This window comes from Centropristis striata, chromosome 9 (assembly GCF_030273125.1).
Source record: "Centropristis striata isolate RG_2023a ecotype Rhode Island chromosome 9, C.striata_1.0, whole genome shotgun sequence".
NCBI classification, from domain to species: domain Eukaryota; kingdom Metazoa; phylum Chordata; class Actinopteri; order Perciformes; family Serranidae; genus Centropristis; species Centropristis striata.
Window position 1 is genome coordinate 35,130,691 of NC_081525.1, and position 16,889 is coordinate 35,147,579.

Here is a 16,889-nt window from a genome sequence, read left to right on the forward strand (position 1 = left end):
GGACGGGAAGACACATTGCAGTGGCGGGCTGGAGCCATTCCTCCTCAATCCGACAGGTGGCAGCACCGCCGTGCGAGTGTCGGGTTCCATCATAACAAAGCAGAAGAAGAGAATTCAGAGCTTCTCGAACATGTCCGAATACGCCACGATCCAGAAGAGTGCCCTGAAAATAAAGGGTTTAGGGAGCATTTCAGCTGGAAAAAAGTAAGTATTGTGCCATTTGATTGCTTTTTGTTATGATAGACAACGTTTTAACGAGCAAAAATACTTGATTAGACGGTCGCAATTGATGAAAACACCTGGTATTCAGGCGATGCTAATGTTAGCATGTTTGCTAATGAAAAACAGTCTTACGTTATTGTTTAACGTTACTGGGAGTATGCGAAAAACATTAACATTAACAAACATTTGGGAGATTGACAAAATAGTATTATGAAATGGAAAAACACTGTTTTGTATCCTTGTTTTGTATCATGCTAGCCATACAATCATGTTCAAAATATTTTCAATTCGGCAATTACAGGACAAAACTAACGCTAGCATTTCATACAATACATAGTATTACAGAGTGTCCTTTACAAACATTCATGTAATGTTTCAAGATCATTTATAATTTCTGTATTGAGTTGTTGCATGTGTTTATTTGTATCCATTTGTATTTGTGAATTAATTTTACATATTACATAAATAGACCCAAAATAAACAGCCTTTTATTTTATTTTTCTAGATGATTATTTGACAACATTTTAAGAAATATTTCATATCTAACCAAAATTATTCAATATGTAGATATTCATAAAATAAGTAGAAGATCGATTATGCACCACAGCTCTTTTCTGGATTGGTGGCCTGGTAAACCACATATCTGCTTGCCTAACTGGCCTATATCTTTTTATTTTTGTTTCCAGAAAGAAGAAGAAGGATAAAGAAAGTAAGCATCGCTTGGAGCAGGTAGAGGCCAGTCAAAAAGATGAGGAGGTGAAAACCAACAAAACATATGTTGACAAAAGGACACCAGCACAGATGGCCTTCGACAAGATGCAAGAGAAGAGGGTAAGTTATAGTCCTTGAGCATTAAAGAGCCTCAGTGATTGGTTAAGGTTTTAAAGCAGAAGCATGGCTAATAACAGTTATGAAAGGCTGCAGAAGTGAGTTAATTAGCCAAAGAGCTCTTGCTGCTGCTGTCCTTACACTGTCCAGCCACAATGCCATGTTAGTATGGGAATCCATACTACACAACACAGCAGTAAGGAAGCCAGTCTGCACTCGATCTTAGATGCAGATCTGGGTTGTTAAAATCACAAACAAACTAGCCTAAAATAGTAACTTTTACAGAAACACAAATCCAAATGACCTTTTGCATTGAAAACTTTCCAAATATTCAAGAAAAAGAAGATTTGAGTACTTGGCTTCAAAACCAGCAATGCTGCAGTGGGGGGAAAATCATCCATATGAGGATTGTAGATTATTAACTTGCATACTGTTTTGAATTTCTTGTTCAACCAATGTTTTTATTAATTGGAAATACCCGAGAGAGACATGACCAGCTCTGCAGCAGAGTAATCCCAACCGGAAATTGTTTCAACATAGACTTTTGTAGCTCAGGTAAATTAAAGGATGATTTATATTTTTACTTTTTAAAAATGGTTTGGAAATCTGGCAGCCATCATGTCAAACAAGAAGCGTTCTCTTATAATCCTTAAATACTACTCATACAAAGTCCTACTTTGTTTTATGAATGATGTACTTTCATAACCGAACAGGTACTTTTTGGGGGGTAAAATGTCCCCTGGAATTTAATCTAGACTCTGGTTCCTGTGGACAAAACACAAGCTTTAGCCTGAACTTTCATAAAACCCTGGGCAAAGTCTAATGGCTGTAGTCTCAGTTTATCAGCCCTGCTCTCCCTTGTGGACAAAGTTCATTGTTTGAAACAGTGAATGTTAGGACAGAATGTACAGAGATGCATCATCTCCTGCCCAAGAACATGAGAAAATAAATGTTTAAATGTAACACATCCATTATATCTTTAGAATATTTCCATTCATTTATGTTATTTCACATTAAGACAGGTTTAGCAGGTGATTCCACGCTGATACCTACAAATAATGACAAGTTCAGTACTCATGTTTTCTTAATTTTTGGGTATAATATTGCTGCTGTTTTGTAGTAAACTGACAGTGAGGCGTTTCTGTAAATATTTACATTGTGCCCAGACTGACAGTGACATTGTGCATTTTTAAAGGTTTGTCATTCATTTTCTCTCCCTCAGCAAATGGAGAGGATTCTGAACAAAGCATCCAAGACACACAAACACAGAGTTGAGGTAAGTCATGTCAGACCTGTCAGCACCTCTGTCCAACTTGTTAATTCAGACGTGAAAAAACATGCATTAATGTCTGTGGAATAGACATTAAGCGGCTGGTATGATTTTAGATTTATGAACAGAGACATTTCTGCAAAAATTAATGCTTTTGTCTCTTTGTTCATTTGCAGGATTTTAATCGCCACCTGGACACCCTGACAGAGCATTATGATATCCCCAAGGTCAGCTGGACCAAATAGAAGAGGAGCAGATGGCCATTCTGTTTATTTACCATTTGTACAAAAGTCTTGCACGTCACAATTTTGTTTGATAGTTTTATATATTTACAATTAAAATCCACTCATGTTTTAATTTCTTGTGTATGCAATAAAGATTTGAGTAAACTAATTTATCTTGTTTTTGTCTTGCATTGCATTCATATTTGTGGTTTAACCACGTAGCTGATCAGGTATTACATAAATTAAAAAGAAATGTGTATAAACAATATAAATTAAGACAAATACTAGAAACCAGAATATACTTGCTTTTTAATGAATACATATTTAATTGAACTGGAACGTTGCACAAATGGCACACATACTGTAAACCAGAACATACGAGGTACAGAAGTCCTTGTTCAATTATTTGGAAAAGCAGAGTGAACATCTGAGGGTACCAACTTAGAGTCAAAGTATTTAAGACTTTAAATACCAAAAAACAACAAGTTGGTATAGAAATAGAAGCAGTTTACTCCTCCAAAAAGTTGTAGTGATTGCAAGACGTACTTATGTGGAGCAACAGGTTTGACTACTTTCAACCTAATGTCAATAAAATGACAACTTATAATGTGTAAGACATACTGGTGTTCGTGTAAAAAAACCTGGGTCAAGTAGCATCTTAAAATAATAGTTTTGTTTTAATGGATGGATTTACTGTTACGAGTAAGAAGCTGCATCAGAGACGAGATGTTCAGGATTCAGAGAATGTTTGTTCAAACAGTTCAACCTCTTTAAATGAATTGGAAAGTCTTTTCTCATACTGAAAAAAGTTATTTCCTTTGTGTTGGAAGTGCTTTTTGTGTTGTCAGTTTATTTTGGCCCCAGCATTTCACTTGGCTTCACCCACTGGTCAAACTGCTCCTCGGTCAGGTAGCCCAGCTCCACGGCCACCGCCTTCAGCGTGGATCCCTTCTTGTGAGCCGTCTTGGCGATGGTGGCTGCTTTGTCGTAACCGATGTGCGGGTTGAGTGCGGTGACCAACATGAGAGACTCATTCATCAGCTTGTTGATCCTCTCGGTGTTGGCCTCGATGCCCACCACACAGTTGTTGGTGAAGGAGACGGAGGCGTCGCCCAGAAGCCGAGCTGAGTTCAGCACATTCTTCACCATCATGGGCTTGAAGACGTTGAGCTCAAAGTGTCCGTTGCTTCCCCCGATGGTGACCGCCACGTGGTTTCCCATGACCTGGGCTGCCACCATGGTCATGGCCTCACACTGGGTGGGGTTCACCTTGCCTGGCATGATGCTGCTTCCTGGTTCATTCTCTGGTAAGACGAGCTCTCCCAGGCCTGAGCGGGGTCCTGACCCCAAGAAGCGGATGTCATTGGCGATCTTCATCATGCTGACAGCCACCGTGTTTAGAGCTCCACTCAGCTCCACCAGAGCATCGTGGGCTGCCAGAGCTTCAAACTTGTTGGGAGCGGTGATGAATGGCAGGCCAGTGAGAGAAGCAACAGTATCAGCTACTTTCTCAGCAAAGCCAATGCGGGTGTTGAGTCCTGTGCCAACTGCTGTGCCTCCTGCTGCCAGCTCGTACACCCTGGGCATGGCAGCCTTCACTCTGGCAATGCTGTACTTCACCTGCTGGACGTAGGCGCTGAACTCTTGTCCGAGTGAGAGCGGCACAGCATCCTGAGTGTGCGTGCGTCCGATCTTGATGATATCTTTGAACTCTTCAGCCTTGGCGGCCAGAGCATCATGCAGCGTCTGCAGCCCAGGCAGCAGCACATGGTGTACCTCTGTGGCTGCAGCAATGTGCATGGCAGTGGGGAAGGTGTCGTTGGAGCTCTGACTCTTGTTGACATGGTCATTAGGATGGACAGGATCCTTGGAGCCCAGTTTCCCTCCTAGGATCTCAATAGCTCTGTTGCTGATCACCTCATTGACGTTCATGTTGCTTTGAGTTCCAGATCCAGTCTGCCACACCACCAGAGGGAAATGATCATCCAGTTTACCAGCTGAAACCTCATCTGCAGCCTGGATGATTGCATTTGCTATCTTTGGGTCGAGGCCGAACTCCTTGTTAACTTCAGCAGCCGCTCTCTTCAGGATCCCAAAGGCCTTGATCACTTGGATTGGCATTCTCTCACTGGGTCCCCCAATCTTGAAATTCATGGTGGATCTGACAGTCTGGGCGCCGTAGTACTTGTCCACTGGGACCTTGAGCTCACCAAACGTGTCCCGCTCGATCCTGTACTCCGAAGCGGCCATTCTGGACGTGCAGATGAGGAGTTTGGAGTTGACGCTGACTCTTTGTAAAGTCAGGAGGTTGCAGTTAAACTGCTGAACGCGTCTAAAAGACCGAAACATGGCTTCTGATTAGAGGTGAATCCGGGGGGAGGTCAACACTGCCTTCCACATTGAGATATGTTATTGGGTGAGGAGGAAACTAACCGCAAGTCAGCCAATAATGATGCCGAGAAGGCGGGACTTCCGCCGTGGTTGGCGTATCGAGTGGGAGAGATCGGGTTGCTTCATCCGGATCAGTGAAGCATCTCTCGACGTTGAACGATTATATTTCCGGTATGACAACGAAGGAGAATTTACTTTGTAGAATAAAAGTCAGTAACTTTGCATGATTAAATACATTTTAAATGTATATATTTAATTGATCCAGCAAAACAGTTTTTTAAGGACCCCTTACGTACGTCCTTTAGAGGACAAACTCACTGGATCTTGTGCAATCAATTATATGTATACTAATGCAATAACAACATTAATGCTAGACCAACAATTATGTTTATTCTGGTGCAATAAATGCATGTATTCTAGTGCAATAATTATATTTACTCTAATGCAATAATGATATATATTCTAGTGTAATAAACACATATATTCTAGTGCATTAATTGTATTTATTCTAGCTTAATAAATACATTTATTATTTTGCAATCATTTTATTTATTATTTTTTTAATAAAAAAATTATTCACGTGCAATAATGCATTCTAGTGCAAAATTACAATTGTGTTATTACTTTCAGACCTGTGTTGTTGGCTTTTGATGTTTGTTTACTGAAGTTGTTCCTTTTACTGTAATATGTATTCTGTCATATGTATTCTGTACAGTAACAATAAAAACTTTATTATAATTTTTAGTTTCTATATGCATGCACCCCTGTTTGTGTGTGTATTTGTTAATATTAACATTTTTATGTTGTTTGGGGAAAGTAACAACGGAAAGCATTTCTACTGTGTGAATTCACTATAAAGTGCAGTGTGTGTGTGTGTGTGTGTGTGTGTGAGAGAGAGAGAGAGAGAGAGTTTAAATTGTGCATGGACACTGGAACATATGGAAGTTGATTATGTATTATACATTTATAGCTGATATATTTATATTTATGAAATATTTACATGGCTGCTTTTGCACTATTTCAGTATTTGTATTGCACATTAGATTAGACTTTCTTTACTTTGATTAAACCTCATAGCAATATATTGAGTAGTTAAAATGAGCCCTTTCTTTACAAACTAAAACATTGCTTACATTAATGCATAAATACAAAAACCTTATAATATATTTTAAATATCGTCACCCTGTTAAAATAATTGCCTAACTCATTTTTTTCAAGTTTTGCAGGAAACACAAAAAACTTCACCAAAAGTGTAACATATGACATTTATTGATCATTTCACTCAAAAAGGATGTAACAAAGGATGGCTATTGGCATAGTAATAACACTGTATGTAAATTCTCAGAAACATGACATGACAAGTATCATGAGCATTAATGTTACTTCAAAGTGTCATTAATGCTCATGACACCATAGATATATATAAGAAAGGCTATTGTTTGTTTATATATATATATACATATATATATATATATATATATATATATATGCATGACACATCCCATGTAATTTTTATGACACGCTCATGTCACTCTTATGTAGACACCTTCAAAATAGAGTGTTACCATATCTTGCTTAAGTCACAAAGGCATGTTCAAAAAATTGCCTTAGTCACATTTTATTTAGACTTAGGCATAACAAATCCGCTTAAGTCACACACTTGACATAGGCCATTATCTTAAAGGGGGAAAATTGTCATGAGCGTCATGAGGAGATGTTTAAGGCAAAAAACAACAACAATTTTGACAAAAAATGACGTAGGCGATTATTATAACAGTGTGTTATTATATGTGTTGTTATATACATACAGTCTTAATTACTTTTGATACATTTTGTTGCTGGTACTTTTACTTTTGAATAAAGGACCTTTACATGTAGTGCAGTAATTCCACAGTATGGTATTAGTAGTTCTGTTTAAGTAAGGGATCTGAATATTTTTTGTTTGTCATTTCAAAAGCAAGAACGATTTTAATCTCGATGTTTTTGTATCGCCTGAACGTCCTTTATTGTGAAGGCGGAGTCCGTTACTCCACCGGAAGTGCTGTGGGCGCTGCTGCTGTCTTCCCTGCGCCGTCTCCTCTCGCGGTAACGCTACTATACTGTTAGCTTGATAGCTAACACCATCGTTTCCAGGTTTCGTGTCGACCTGAAAAAAAGCGCAAACGAAGAGAGACACAGAAAAAGCTGCGCAGGCGAATACTTTTTAAAGCCCGGCTGCACTGAGGAGCGGGACAATGCCGCACAATTTCCAGCCCGGAGACCTGGTCTTCGCTAAAATGAAGGGGTACCCCCACTGGCCAGCCAGGGTAAGCAGTTAGCAGCAGCAGCCGGAGGGGCGGAGGGGATGAGCTGCTCTGCATGGGACGGTGGAGAAGGTTCTCTGTGTATCCTCCACACTGTCTTACATGGATACCTATCATACATATACATATCTTCGTGTCTTATTGGGCAGACAGGCTGTGCTCCAGGCCCTCAGGCAGTGGAGGGGCAGCATCATTTGAATGAGACGCTGTTGGCCTCACGTTAATCTGCATGTACACGTACAGCAGCGAAGCTAACATTTGTATTTTGGAAATGACGTTTGAGATAACTGCATTTCTTCTTTGTGAGAAACCCACTTCTCTGTCTGAAAACACCCCATATTCAATAATCATAACCAGATAAAAGTCTGCAATGTTTTATTTTCTAGAGATAACAAACATCAATACATGCTATCATCATGCTTGAGTGCCAGTTTTTTTATTTTTGTCATTTGCCATGCTATGTTGTTGTTTTTTTTACTTGAAAGTCTTGCTTGTTTACAGATTGAAGATGTTGCTGATGGAGCAGTGAAACCCCCTCCTAATAAAATCCCAATTTTCTTCTTTGGGACACACGAAACGTGAGTACAGTACAGTAATGATCAAGTGATTGGGAAAGAAGTTTTTGATGCTTAAAACTAAATGCATCCTGCATTTTTATCACATGGAAAAGATGAAATTTAATTACAAAATTGGCTGCAATTTATTTACTGAAGTATAGTTTTTTTTTTTTTCATGCATAGTTGAATTGGCTGTGGCAAATTTAAATTAAGGACCTTGACTCATCTGTTTGTTTGCATGATATCCTCTTTGAGAGCAATAGTGTGAGACAACAACAACAACTTTCTTCCTCTCACACTGTTGCTGTGGTCAGTTTCATATTTTAAGCATTATTCTTTCTGAGGACTCACTATTTACCATTGACTGATGCCTGTCTGAGTGTGCAGTATGTTTTTTGAGCGATGTGTTGATATGTCTGATCTGGCATCAGACACCATCTGTTTGACAAGATGGCACTTGCAGTATATTAATCGATCACTAGATGGCACAGTCTGCTGCTCTAAAGTCTCTGGACAACATAGCATACTTAATGTTAACCTGTTTTTTGTGATAACTTTGTGGTTTTTAATTACATTGGTCACATTTTCCTTTATCTTGCTGTTTTACAGAGCATTTCTTGCAGCAAAGGACCTTTTTGCCTATGAAAAGTACAGCGAACGCTATGGAAAGCCCAACAAAAGGAAGGGATTTAATGAAGGTTTATGGGAGATCCAGAACAATCCACACGCCTCTTACAGCGCCCCGCCTGTAGTAAGTTACCTAGATATTAGAAATGTTAAATCCTTAAGGATTCATAATTCAACATGACTTCATGCTCATAGATATACAATACATGTAGACTTTGAAGTTATTGTGGTTTGTTTCTCATTTAACTAACTTCTGTGATTATTAAGTCCATTATTTTAGAATTAAAAGGCAGGTCTCTGCTAGACAGTAATTACTTTGAATTGTCTGTTGAAATGTGCATTTCAAATTAACTTTCCTTGTCTTGTCTTTTGATTAAAATGCTGCAGTTCAGACTAGGGCGTCCTGATGCCCAACAGTTTAAGGTGTGATGTTCATTGCAAAATGCATTTTTTCAATTCTGACCAGGGAACTGTTTTAAGGCAGCCTGTCAAGGAAAGGTAAAATGTCACAAAATGTGTATTAATCTCCTTATCATGGTTCCCCTGCAGCCAGCAAGCTCATCAGACAGCGAGGGCAACAATGCCGGAGGAGGAAGCGATGACGATAATGACGAAGAGGAAGAAGCCGCGGTGCCTCAGAAAGCAGACTCAGCAAGTGAGGTTGACTCAGATTCTGGGAGTGAAGACCAAGGAAGGGCAGCAGCAGCAGCAGCAGCAGCAGTGAAGCGAAAGCCACCACCCGCCAAAGTAACTGACGTTTAATTTCACTGTCAGTTGAAATAAATCAGTGTTTCAACTAAAGAGTATTTTCACTGATTCTTGTGTCTTCTATTGTAGCGGCCTCCCCCTCCAAAAAAGGCTCGCGGCTCTTCCAGCGACCGAGATGAAGAGGAGAGTGGATCCCCCTCTGAATCAGAACCCACACCTTCAGAGTCTGACTCTGGCAAGAATAGTGACCAGGTTATTACACTCACTGATGCACACATTATGCTGTGATTTGGGGGTGAAACTAAATAGCCTGTTGTTACTGATTTGATTTCTTCCCACAGGATTTTACTCCAGAGAAGAAATCTGGTGGTCGAGGTGGAAAGAAAGCAGGAGGCAGAGGGAAGAAAAAGGTGAGCCATCCTTCCTTACACTTCCTTATACTTCCTTACACATTCAACTTTCTTCCTTGATCTCCAACTATTTCTCCTTTTCCTTGTGATGTTGCAGAAGGCTTCGTCTGGCTCGGACTCAGACTCAGGGTCAGGGTCAGAGAAAAAAGTAGTGGACAGCGACTCAGAGGATGAGAAACCTCGACCGGCTGTGTCTGGTTCTGAATCCCACTCCGGCTCAAAATCTGATTCAGACTCTGATCCACCTCCCAAGAAAGCCCCCCAACAGGCACGAAAGAAAGGTGTGGTTCAGTTTTATATAAGATGAGATTGATCAATTTAAGCTTCATGAAAAATTCTCAAGATAAATATTATTAAAGGGAAGACTCCACACCTTTCATTTTGCTTATGTAAATATTTTTCCCACTCACAGAGAAACCTGCACCAAAGCCTCGTGCACGGAAACCCAAACCTGCACCGGCAAAACGAGCACCTTCATCCTCCTCCGACAGTGACAGGTAAGGCTGTTTTAGTTTTTTCCTAATTATGCCCCATATGAAATACAGCAATATGAGTTCTGAGGTACAAACCAGTTTTATTGTGAAAGGCAGCATAATGGTTGCTATGTTTATTCTCAGTGACAGTGGCACCGACCGCATCAGTGAATGGAAGAAACGAGATGAGGAACGCAGGCGAGAGCTGGAGGAGCGCCGGAAAAAGGAGGAGGCGGAGGAGCTCCGAAGGCTACGTGAGAGAGAGAAGGAAGAAGACGAGCAAAAGAAAAAAGACAAAGATAACAAGGCTAATAAAAAGGGGAGCGACAGTGACAGCAGCAGTAGCTCAGATGAAGGTGTAGAAGATCACCCATTGAAGAAGTCCAAGAAACCCCCTCCACCTCCAATCCCTGCACCCTCAGACTCTGATTCTCCACCGCCAGCTGAGGTACAGGCACTGATAAACTGATAAAGAAAAGCATGTGGTTTATTCCATGTAATAGGAATTTAGGGCAGTCTAGGTGCCATTGACACATGCCACTTTTTTTGCTTTCCCCATCACAAGGCTAAGAAGTCATCCAAGAAGCCTGACAACCAGAAGAAGGCAAAAATAAAGAAGGAGAAGGAGAGAAAAGAAAGAAAGGAGAAGGAGCTAAAGGAAAAGAAAGCCAGGCGGTCAGAAGAGAAGTCCAGGGCGAGGTGAGTGCACAATGGGGAACAGACTACTTTATGCAAACCTCATTAGAAGAACCTCATTAAAATTAAATGTACATAGATCACAGAGTGTCCTCCCCCTCTCTTTCCCTCTCTCCTTCTCTTTCTTTCAGGCCCAAACCTGAAAAACCCAAACGCAAACCAGAGAGGCCGCCAGAGAAGAAAGTGGAAAAGAAGAAGGGTCAGTGTCTCAAACAGTCACACTCAGTTTGTTTACTGCAGCTGATTAACACTCACTTATTTGCATAGAATGAAACTGCAACAGGTACACAGATTCACATAAACATCAATTGTGTTTATTGTTTTTGTAAGTGGGAAATGGTAATTGATTATTGACACAGAATATTGACTGTGACTCACTGTTTCCATATGCAGAGCCAACGCCAGAAGAAAAGCTACAGAAACTCCACACTGATATAAAGTTTGCACTCAAAGTGGACAACCCAGTAAGTGGTCAATTTGCAGTCTTTTTGTGTGTTTTTTGACGGCATGAAAAGTGAACGGTAATGTATTGTGTGTTCTCAGGACATAGACCGGTGTCTACAAGCCCTGGATGAACTTGCAGCTGTGCCTGTCACCAGCCAGATCCTCCATAAGAACGCTGAAGTTATTGCTACACTAAAAAAGGTGCTTTTTCTTGTTTGACTCTCCTTAATTTAAGCAAATAATGTCAAGTTAAAATAATGAAAAAAATGTAAATGATGTCCTAATATAACAGTGCTTATAACCGAGAGCTTGTGGAACTTAACAGTTGTTTGCTCAGTATTAATTGTTATTTAATAATTTTGCATTTATCCACTGTAAATGCTGCTTCTCTTGGAGATGTTAAATTGTTAGTAGGAATAGCATTAAAGTTGGCCATGTCTGTTGATCAACAAAAGTTAGTAGATTAATCAATTGGTCAATTGACAGAAAAATTATTGCCATTTTGCTAAACAATTATTTTTGCATGCAAACATTTTCATAAATGTTTTCAGCTGCTTAGATTTATTTAAACGATCTGCTTTCTCTGTTTTATATCATATTAAACTGAATATATTTGGGTTTTGAACTGACAAAAAAAGACATCACCTTGGACTTTTTCTGACATTTTATAGACCAAATGATTAATGGAGAAAATAACTGTCAATGATTATTATCGACAACAAAAATATTTGTTAATTTCAGCGCTACATACTGTGGTTACTTTACTTCTCTAGTTAACTTTATTTTACTGATCCACTCAGCAAATAATAATTTACAAGATGTTGAATATGGTATATCGGCCTACCTTGTTTTGTTGCAGCATAGTCAGGGCTGTCAAAACAGCACTGTATTTTTCTCATTTTAACTATCTTTTCTGTTTTCATGTTGTTGTTTTTTTGTTTGTTTTGGACCATATAGATTCGGCGATATAAAGCCAGCAATGCAGTCATGGAAAAAGCTAGTGAAGTCTACAACAAGTTAAAACTTCGTTTCGTGGGAAAGCCAGAGATGCCAGTGAAACCTGAAGACAAGGAACCAGAAAATAATGAGGAGACACAGAACGCAGGTAGAAACTCACTCCTTGGATCTCGCCTCCAACTGCGTTCTCGATTTGTTTAGTACATTTTCTTATTTTGATCTCAATTTACATTTTCTAGACTCCACTCCAGTGAATGGGGAATCAGAACAGAAAAAAGATGACATGGAGATAGATGAAAATCCCAAATCACCTGCCCACGAGGAGAATAATGAAGACACTGCTTCAAGTCCAAACAGGTGAGCATCCCATCTGAAGATTCTCTGCTCCACATGTAATTGGCACGGACAACTAACTTACTCATTAACCTATTTTATGTTGCGCTTGCCCCTCTTTGTCATAAGCCCCTCCCACCAGACAAGCATGGACATACACATGCACTTCAATTCATTTCTTTGCAAACTTGCATGAAACTATGAAACACTTTGCCAATATTTGCCAATACACACTGCCAATGTTTACTCGTTTTGTTGCACTGATTGTCAGACTGTCTTTTTGATAAGTCTGTCTTCCTTTTACTGGTTGCCTTGCCATGTAGGCAATTGTAGTAAATGCTTGAATAGCAACTTTCCTCCATTGAATCAAGTTTTCATCACCCGAAGGGCCAAGAGGAGGTGCACAAATCTAGTTGTCTCTCAGATTACTTGAATTAGTATAGTATAGAGTAGTAGATTTTTTTGCCCAGTGACGCCAAACAGGAAGAGTTCAAAACCTAGTACAAGTGCTGGTCAACGAATTAGAATAATTTGAAATAGTGCAATCATTAAATTCTTTGAATGCATTTTTTGTGCAGAAAGCAAATCAGGTGTTCACCGCACCTGTCCTACTCGTTAGACTAATCACAGAACTCGTTACCTGTAAAAATTTGCTCAGCTGAGCTTTCCAAAAGGCCCATTTAGGCCATTTAACTGTGACACTGTTGTTTTATTGAATTAGAATAATGGAGAAACCGTTTCATTGAATTAGAATAATTTTTATTATAATTAGAATCATCACTTTCTCAGTATTTTGTGGCTGCCCCCTTGGCTTGTATGACTGCCTGAAGTCTCTGCGGCATCGATTTGACCAGCTTGTCGCAAGTTTCCGCACTCACAGCTTCCCAGGCAGTGGCGATGTTCTGCTTCAGTTGGTCCAGCGTAGTAGGCTTTCTGTCGCGAATTTTCCGCTTGACGATGGCCCAAAGGTTTTCAATGACATTGAGGTCAGGCGAGTTGGCCGGCCATGCCAAAACTTCAAGCTGTTTTTTAGTGAACCAATCTTTGGTCGACTTTGCCGCATGAGCCGGTGCAAGATCCTGTTGAAATATGAAGTCTTCTTCGCCGAACTGTTCCTCAACAGTCGGAATCAGGAACGTTTCCAGAACATCTTGATATACGGCAGCATTGACAGTCTTCTTGAGGAAGCAGAGTTTCCCTACACCTCGAGCGGACATGCATCCCCAGACCATAACGCTCTGGGGAAACTTGACGGATCTTTTCACGCACTCGTGGTTGTAGGTTTCGCCACCACGACGCCAGACACGAGGACCTTGGTCACCGAAGGAGATGCAGAAGCGTGATTCGTCACTGAAGACCACTTTCTGCCAGTCTTCAGCAGTCCACTCGCCGTGATCTTTGGCCCACTTCAGCCGTTTCGCCATTTGTTTCTTGTTCAGCATCGGTTTTACTGCTGGAACGCGAGATTTGAAGCCGAGTTCGCGCAGACGACGGTAAGTGGTTGATCTGGAGACGTCAGCGCCGGTCTGCTTGTTCCACAAGTCGGTGAGCTCGGAAGTGGACTTGAACCGGTTGCTGACTGCGATCTTTCTCAGCTGCTTGTTGTCGCGAGCAGAAGTTTTTCGGACGCCGGAACAGTTGGTGCGCTTGCTGCAGTTTTTCTTGAGAGCTTTGCAGACGGAAGACTGGCTGATGCCGAGCTGCTCAGCAATTTTAGTTTGGGTCAAGCCTTGTTGGCGAAGGGCTTGAATTTGAGCCACTATTCCGGTTGAGAGGTCGCGCTGCTTACCCATGATTGATTTTACAACTTAGAAATTCTACTCAACCCTGACTTTATACTGCACAGTGAACACTCTTCACAGAAAACAAAAATTCGAGCATTTATTCTAATTCAATGAAACGGTTTCTCCATTATTCTAATTCAATAAAACAACAGTGTCACAGTTAAATGGCCTAAATGGGCCTTTTGGAAAGCTCAGCTGAGCAAATTTTTTTACAGGTAACGAGTTCTGTGATTAGTCTAACGAGTAGGACAGGTGCGGTGAACACCTGATTTGCTTTCTGCACAAAAAATGCATTCAAAGAATTTAATGATTGCACTATTTCAAATTATTCTAATTCGTTGACCAGCACTTGTATATTGCTTATCACGTTTGGTCAATGCCCCCTGCGTTTTTTGCATGTAAAGTCTATTTTTGTGGTGTTTAGTGAAGCATTTTCTACTCAGGCAGCTGTTCAAATCACAGACATATCCCATATCTATGTGTTTTGAAATGATTAACCGCATCTACCTTCAATGATCAAGACTCCCAGTCTGTTTGTATTCCTCTTTCACTACATTCAGATTCTCCTCACTTGCTAGAGTTGGTATATATATATATATATATATATATATATGAAGCCATTTTGAACAAACTTACAGACAGACCAGGAGCCTCTATGTATTATTGTCCGATTCACACAAGGTTAATAAATTCAAAACACAAAGTGGGATTTTTTTTTTTTTTTAAACAGTAGCGTATGTAGATTACGATTCACGCCACTCACATCTCGCTCCCAGAGGAACAAAAGTGCTTTTGCACTACTCGGTGCTTGGGCCTGAATAATTACCTTTGAAATGAAATGAGGTCAACAGCAACGTGTTTGAAAACGGCCTCCTGAAGAAAGTAGTTCACTCAGTCAGTCACATACAGACCCGTGTGTACGGCCAACCTCCGCCAAAAAGTGCCTTTCCCAGTTTTAATACACAAGTAATCATGACAGAAGCAGGTCTGTGGTTGTGACTTGTGATGTACTTTCTGTCTAGACGGAGCCCAGAGAGCCCTGCTGAACAACAGCATCACACGTATGAAGAAGCGGACAACTCCATCTCTGCAGAGACGGAACCACCTGCTATAGAAAGCTGAAAGACCCTGAATTGCCACTTCAGTGGACCAAGTGCTAAAGACGGTGGCCTCTTTGTTTGACGTCACAGTGCTCCAAGATTGCATCACACCCAGAGTTTCCTACAATATCTGTTACGTCAACGTTGATGTTTTGGACCTTTTGTACTATAATGATATCAAACCTGAAGGCCCTGTTGCTCAAACCATTTGGTCCATTATTTATCACAGCAAAAAGGAAAGCTTAATAGTGTGATAGTTTGTGGCGCTGCGCAAACTCCTTTTACTCCTGAAAATGTACTTTTTCTTTTATACGACACTCGGCCCGTCCTGGATCGTCACCCTGTACTCCTGCTACTGGCTACTTTGTTCTTTCTACCACATGAACTCTTACTTTGGTCTTTCATACAGTACATATATTGATTACAACGAACGATTACATTACTAGCACTTCTAACAGGAATTCTTGCTGGGTTAGTATGAGATGAAACTTCGATGATTCTTGTGGGAAAACGGAGCCATGCCGTTAACTTTTTTGCTTGGAAGATTTTGTGGCTTCTTTTTTTTTATAAAGCCTACAAAACAACACAAAGGCCTCTTGTCTGTGTGTATGACATTGTGAGAGTGGTAAAGTACTATTTGTGAGTCTTTTATGTTAAGTTTTCTTTTTTATTATTATCTGGTCTTGATCCAGTTAATACAGTCTGAAATGTAAAGCCATTAATTGAGTCACTTAAAACTGTTTTACAATTGAGGTCCACCTACTTTTTTATAGCCTTGTTTGCAAATATTTGCATTTACAGTTTGTCTAAAATAATAATTGCTGTGGAGTTAAACACCTTGCACTCTCGTCTCCCCATAGTGTCTGCTTTCAGTGACCTGTGTAATAAATTGAATAATTGTACAGATTGAAAACTGCCCTTAAAAGCTGTCGAGATCTCATGTAGCTGCAGCCTATTTTTCTGTCATATGCATACAACAGGTGTTTTTAGTGCTATGTAAATCGGTAAAGCATTTCTATCACTTAGTTGAGACTTGAATAAAAATCTCAGCATGGTTTTGTTTCTATTTCATTTCTTGGTGTGTAGAACCTCTCTATTAAATAATTTGCTTTTGTGTTTTCAACAACTGGGCACCCATGCGGTTTGTTATTTCCTAGGTTCCTGCTACTGGATTGATTGACACAGAAGTTATAGATATTATGAGAAATTATAGCACAAACTTTTAGGCTTTTCCGATTTCATTACATCTCCTCTTTCAAACATGGGGAAAAAAACATCCAAAAATCCCATTTAGGTGTTTGCATCTGTAGATTTCTCTTAAATGCACCAAAAAGTTGGCAGTAGACAATGCCTCCTTTGCATATTTAAGCATCACATTTTAGAAAAATTGTAATACAAAAAAATAGTTTCTTATCATTAGTAAAACTGAGGAGGTTGCATGGTGATATCTGAAAAAACAAGTTAAACCCCATTCGCCCGTGTCTTGTGAAATTTTACAATGCATATTTTTAAAGGCCATTTTCTCAAAATATTTTTTTTTCTCAAACTCAGACAGAAATCTC

The 16,889-nt window shown here is 40.0% G+C and overlaps 3 protein-coding genes across 3 annotated transcripts; 2 read left to right on the top strand and 1 right to left on the bottom strand.

The window, feature by feature from the left end:
- The first annotated feature begins 83 nt into the window (after nucleotides 1-83).
- Nucleotides 84-2,713, top strand: fam32a (family with sequence similarity 32 member A). Its single transcript, XM_059341299.1, has 4 exons — nucleotides 84-204; nucleotides 909-1,053; nucleotides 2,273-2,326; nucleotides 2,497-2,713. Exons 1-4 carry the CDS (start codon nucleotides 131-133, stop codon nucleotides 2,563-2,565), a joined length of 342 nt encoding a protein of 113 aa, XP_059197282.1. The 5' UTR covers nucleotides 84-130; the 3' UTR covers nucleotides 2,566-2,713.
- Nucleotides 2,714-2,836: 123 nt separating this feature from the next.
- fh (fumarate hydratase) lies at nucleotides 2,837-4,940 on the bottom strand. The gene has a single exon (XM_059341297.1). It carries the CDS (start codon nucleotides 4,891-4,893, stop codon nucleotides 3,394-3,396), a length of 1,500 nt encoding a protein of 499 aa, XP_059197280.1. The 5' UTR covers nucleotides 4,894-4,940; the 3' UTR covers nucleotides 2,837-3,393.
- A 2,056-nt stretch (nucleotides 4,941-6,996) lies between these two features.
- On the top strand, nucleotides 6,997-16,382 carry hdgfl2 (HDGF like 2). Its single transcript, XM_059341850.1, has 16 exons — nucleotides 6,997-7,241; nucleotides 7,740-7,816; nucleotides 8,405-8,546; nucleotides 8,972-9,169; nucleotides 9,260-9,382; nucleotides 9,472-9,540; nucleotides 9,638-9,821; nucleotides 9,953-10,037; nucleotides 10,158-10,461; nucleotides 10,579-10,712; nucleotides 10,841-10,908; nucleotides 11,103-11,173; nucleotides 11,253-11,354; nucleotides 12,111-12,258; nucleotides 12,350-12,467; nucleotides 15,250-16,382. The coding sequence occupies exons 1-16, from the start codon at nucleotides 7,170-7,172 to the stop codon at nucleotides 15,347-15,349; spliced, it is 1,995 nt and encodes a 664-aa protein (XP_059197833.1). The 5' UTR covers nucleotides 6,997-7,169; the 3' UTR covers nucleotides 15,350-16,382.
- The last annotated feature ends 507 nt before the right edge of the window (nucleotides 16,383-16,889 follow it).

What these genes read in the sequence shown, in the direction of transcription:
- fam32a (XM_059341299.1), top strand. Translation starts at nt 131, where the DNA reads ATGTCCGAATACGCCACGATCCAGAAGAGTGCCCTGAAAATAAAGGGT. An exon ending in ACAAGATGCAAGAGAAGAGG is followed by an intron (nt 1,054 to 2,272) that starts GTAAGTTATAGT and finishes TCTCTCCCTCAG; the next exon opens with CAAATGGAGAGGATTCTGAA. An exon ending in CACACAAACACAGAGTTGAG is followed by an intron (nt 2,327 to 2,496) that starts GTAAGTCATGTC and finishes GTTCATTTGCAG; the next exon opens with GATTTTAATCGCCACCTGGA.
- fh (XM_059341297.1), bottom strand. Translation starts at nt 4,893, where the DNA reads ATGTTTCGGTCTTTTAGACGCGTTCAGCAGTTTAACTGCAACCTCCTG.
- hdgfl2 (XM_059341850.1), top strand. Translation starts at nt 7,170, where the DNA reads ATGCCGCACAATTTCCAGCCCGGAGACCTGGTCTTCGCTAAAATGAAG. An exon ending in ACCCCCACTGGCCAGCCAGG is followed by an intron (nt 7,242 to 7,739) that starts GTAAGCAGTTAG and finishes GCTTGTTTACAG; the next exon opens with ATTGAAGATGTTGCTGATGG. An exon ending in GAGGCAGAGGGAAGAAAAAG is followed by an intron (nt 9,541 to 9,637) that starts GTGAGCCATCCT and finishes GTGATGTTGCAG; the next exon opens with AAGGCTTCGTCTGGCTCGGA.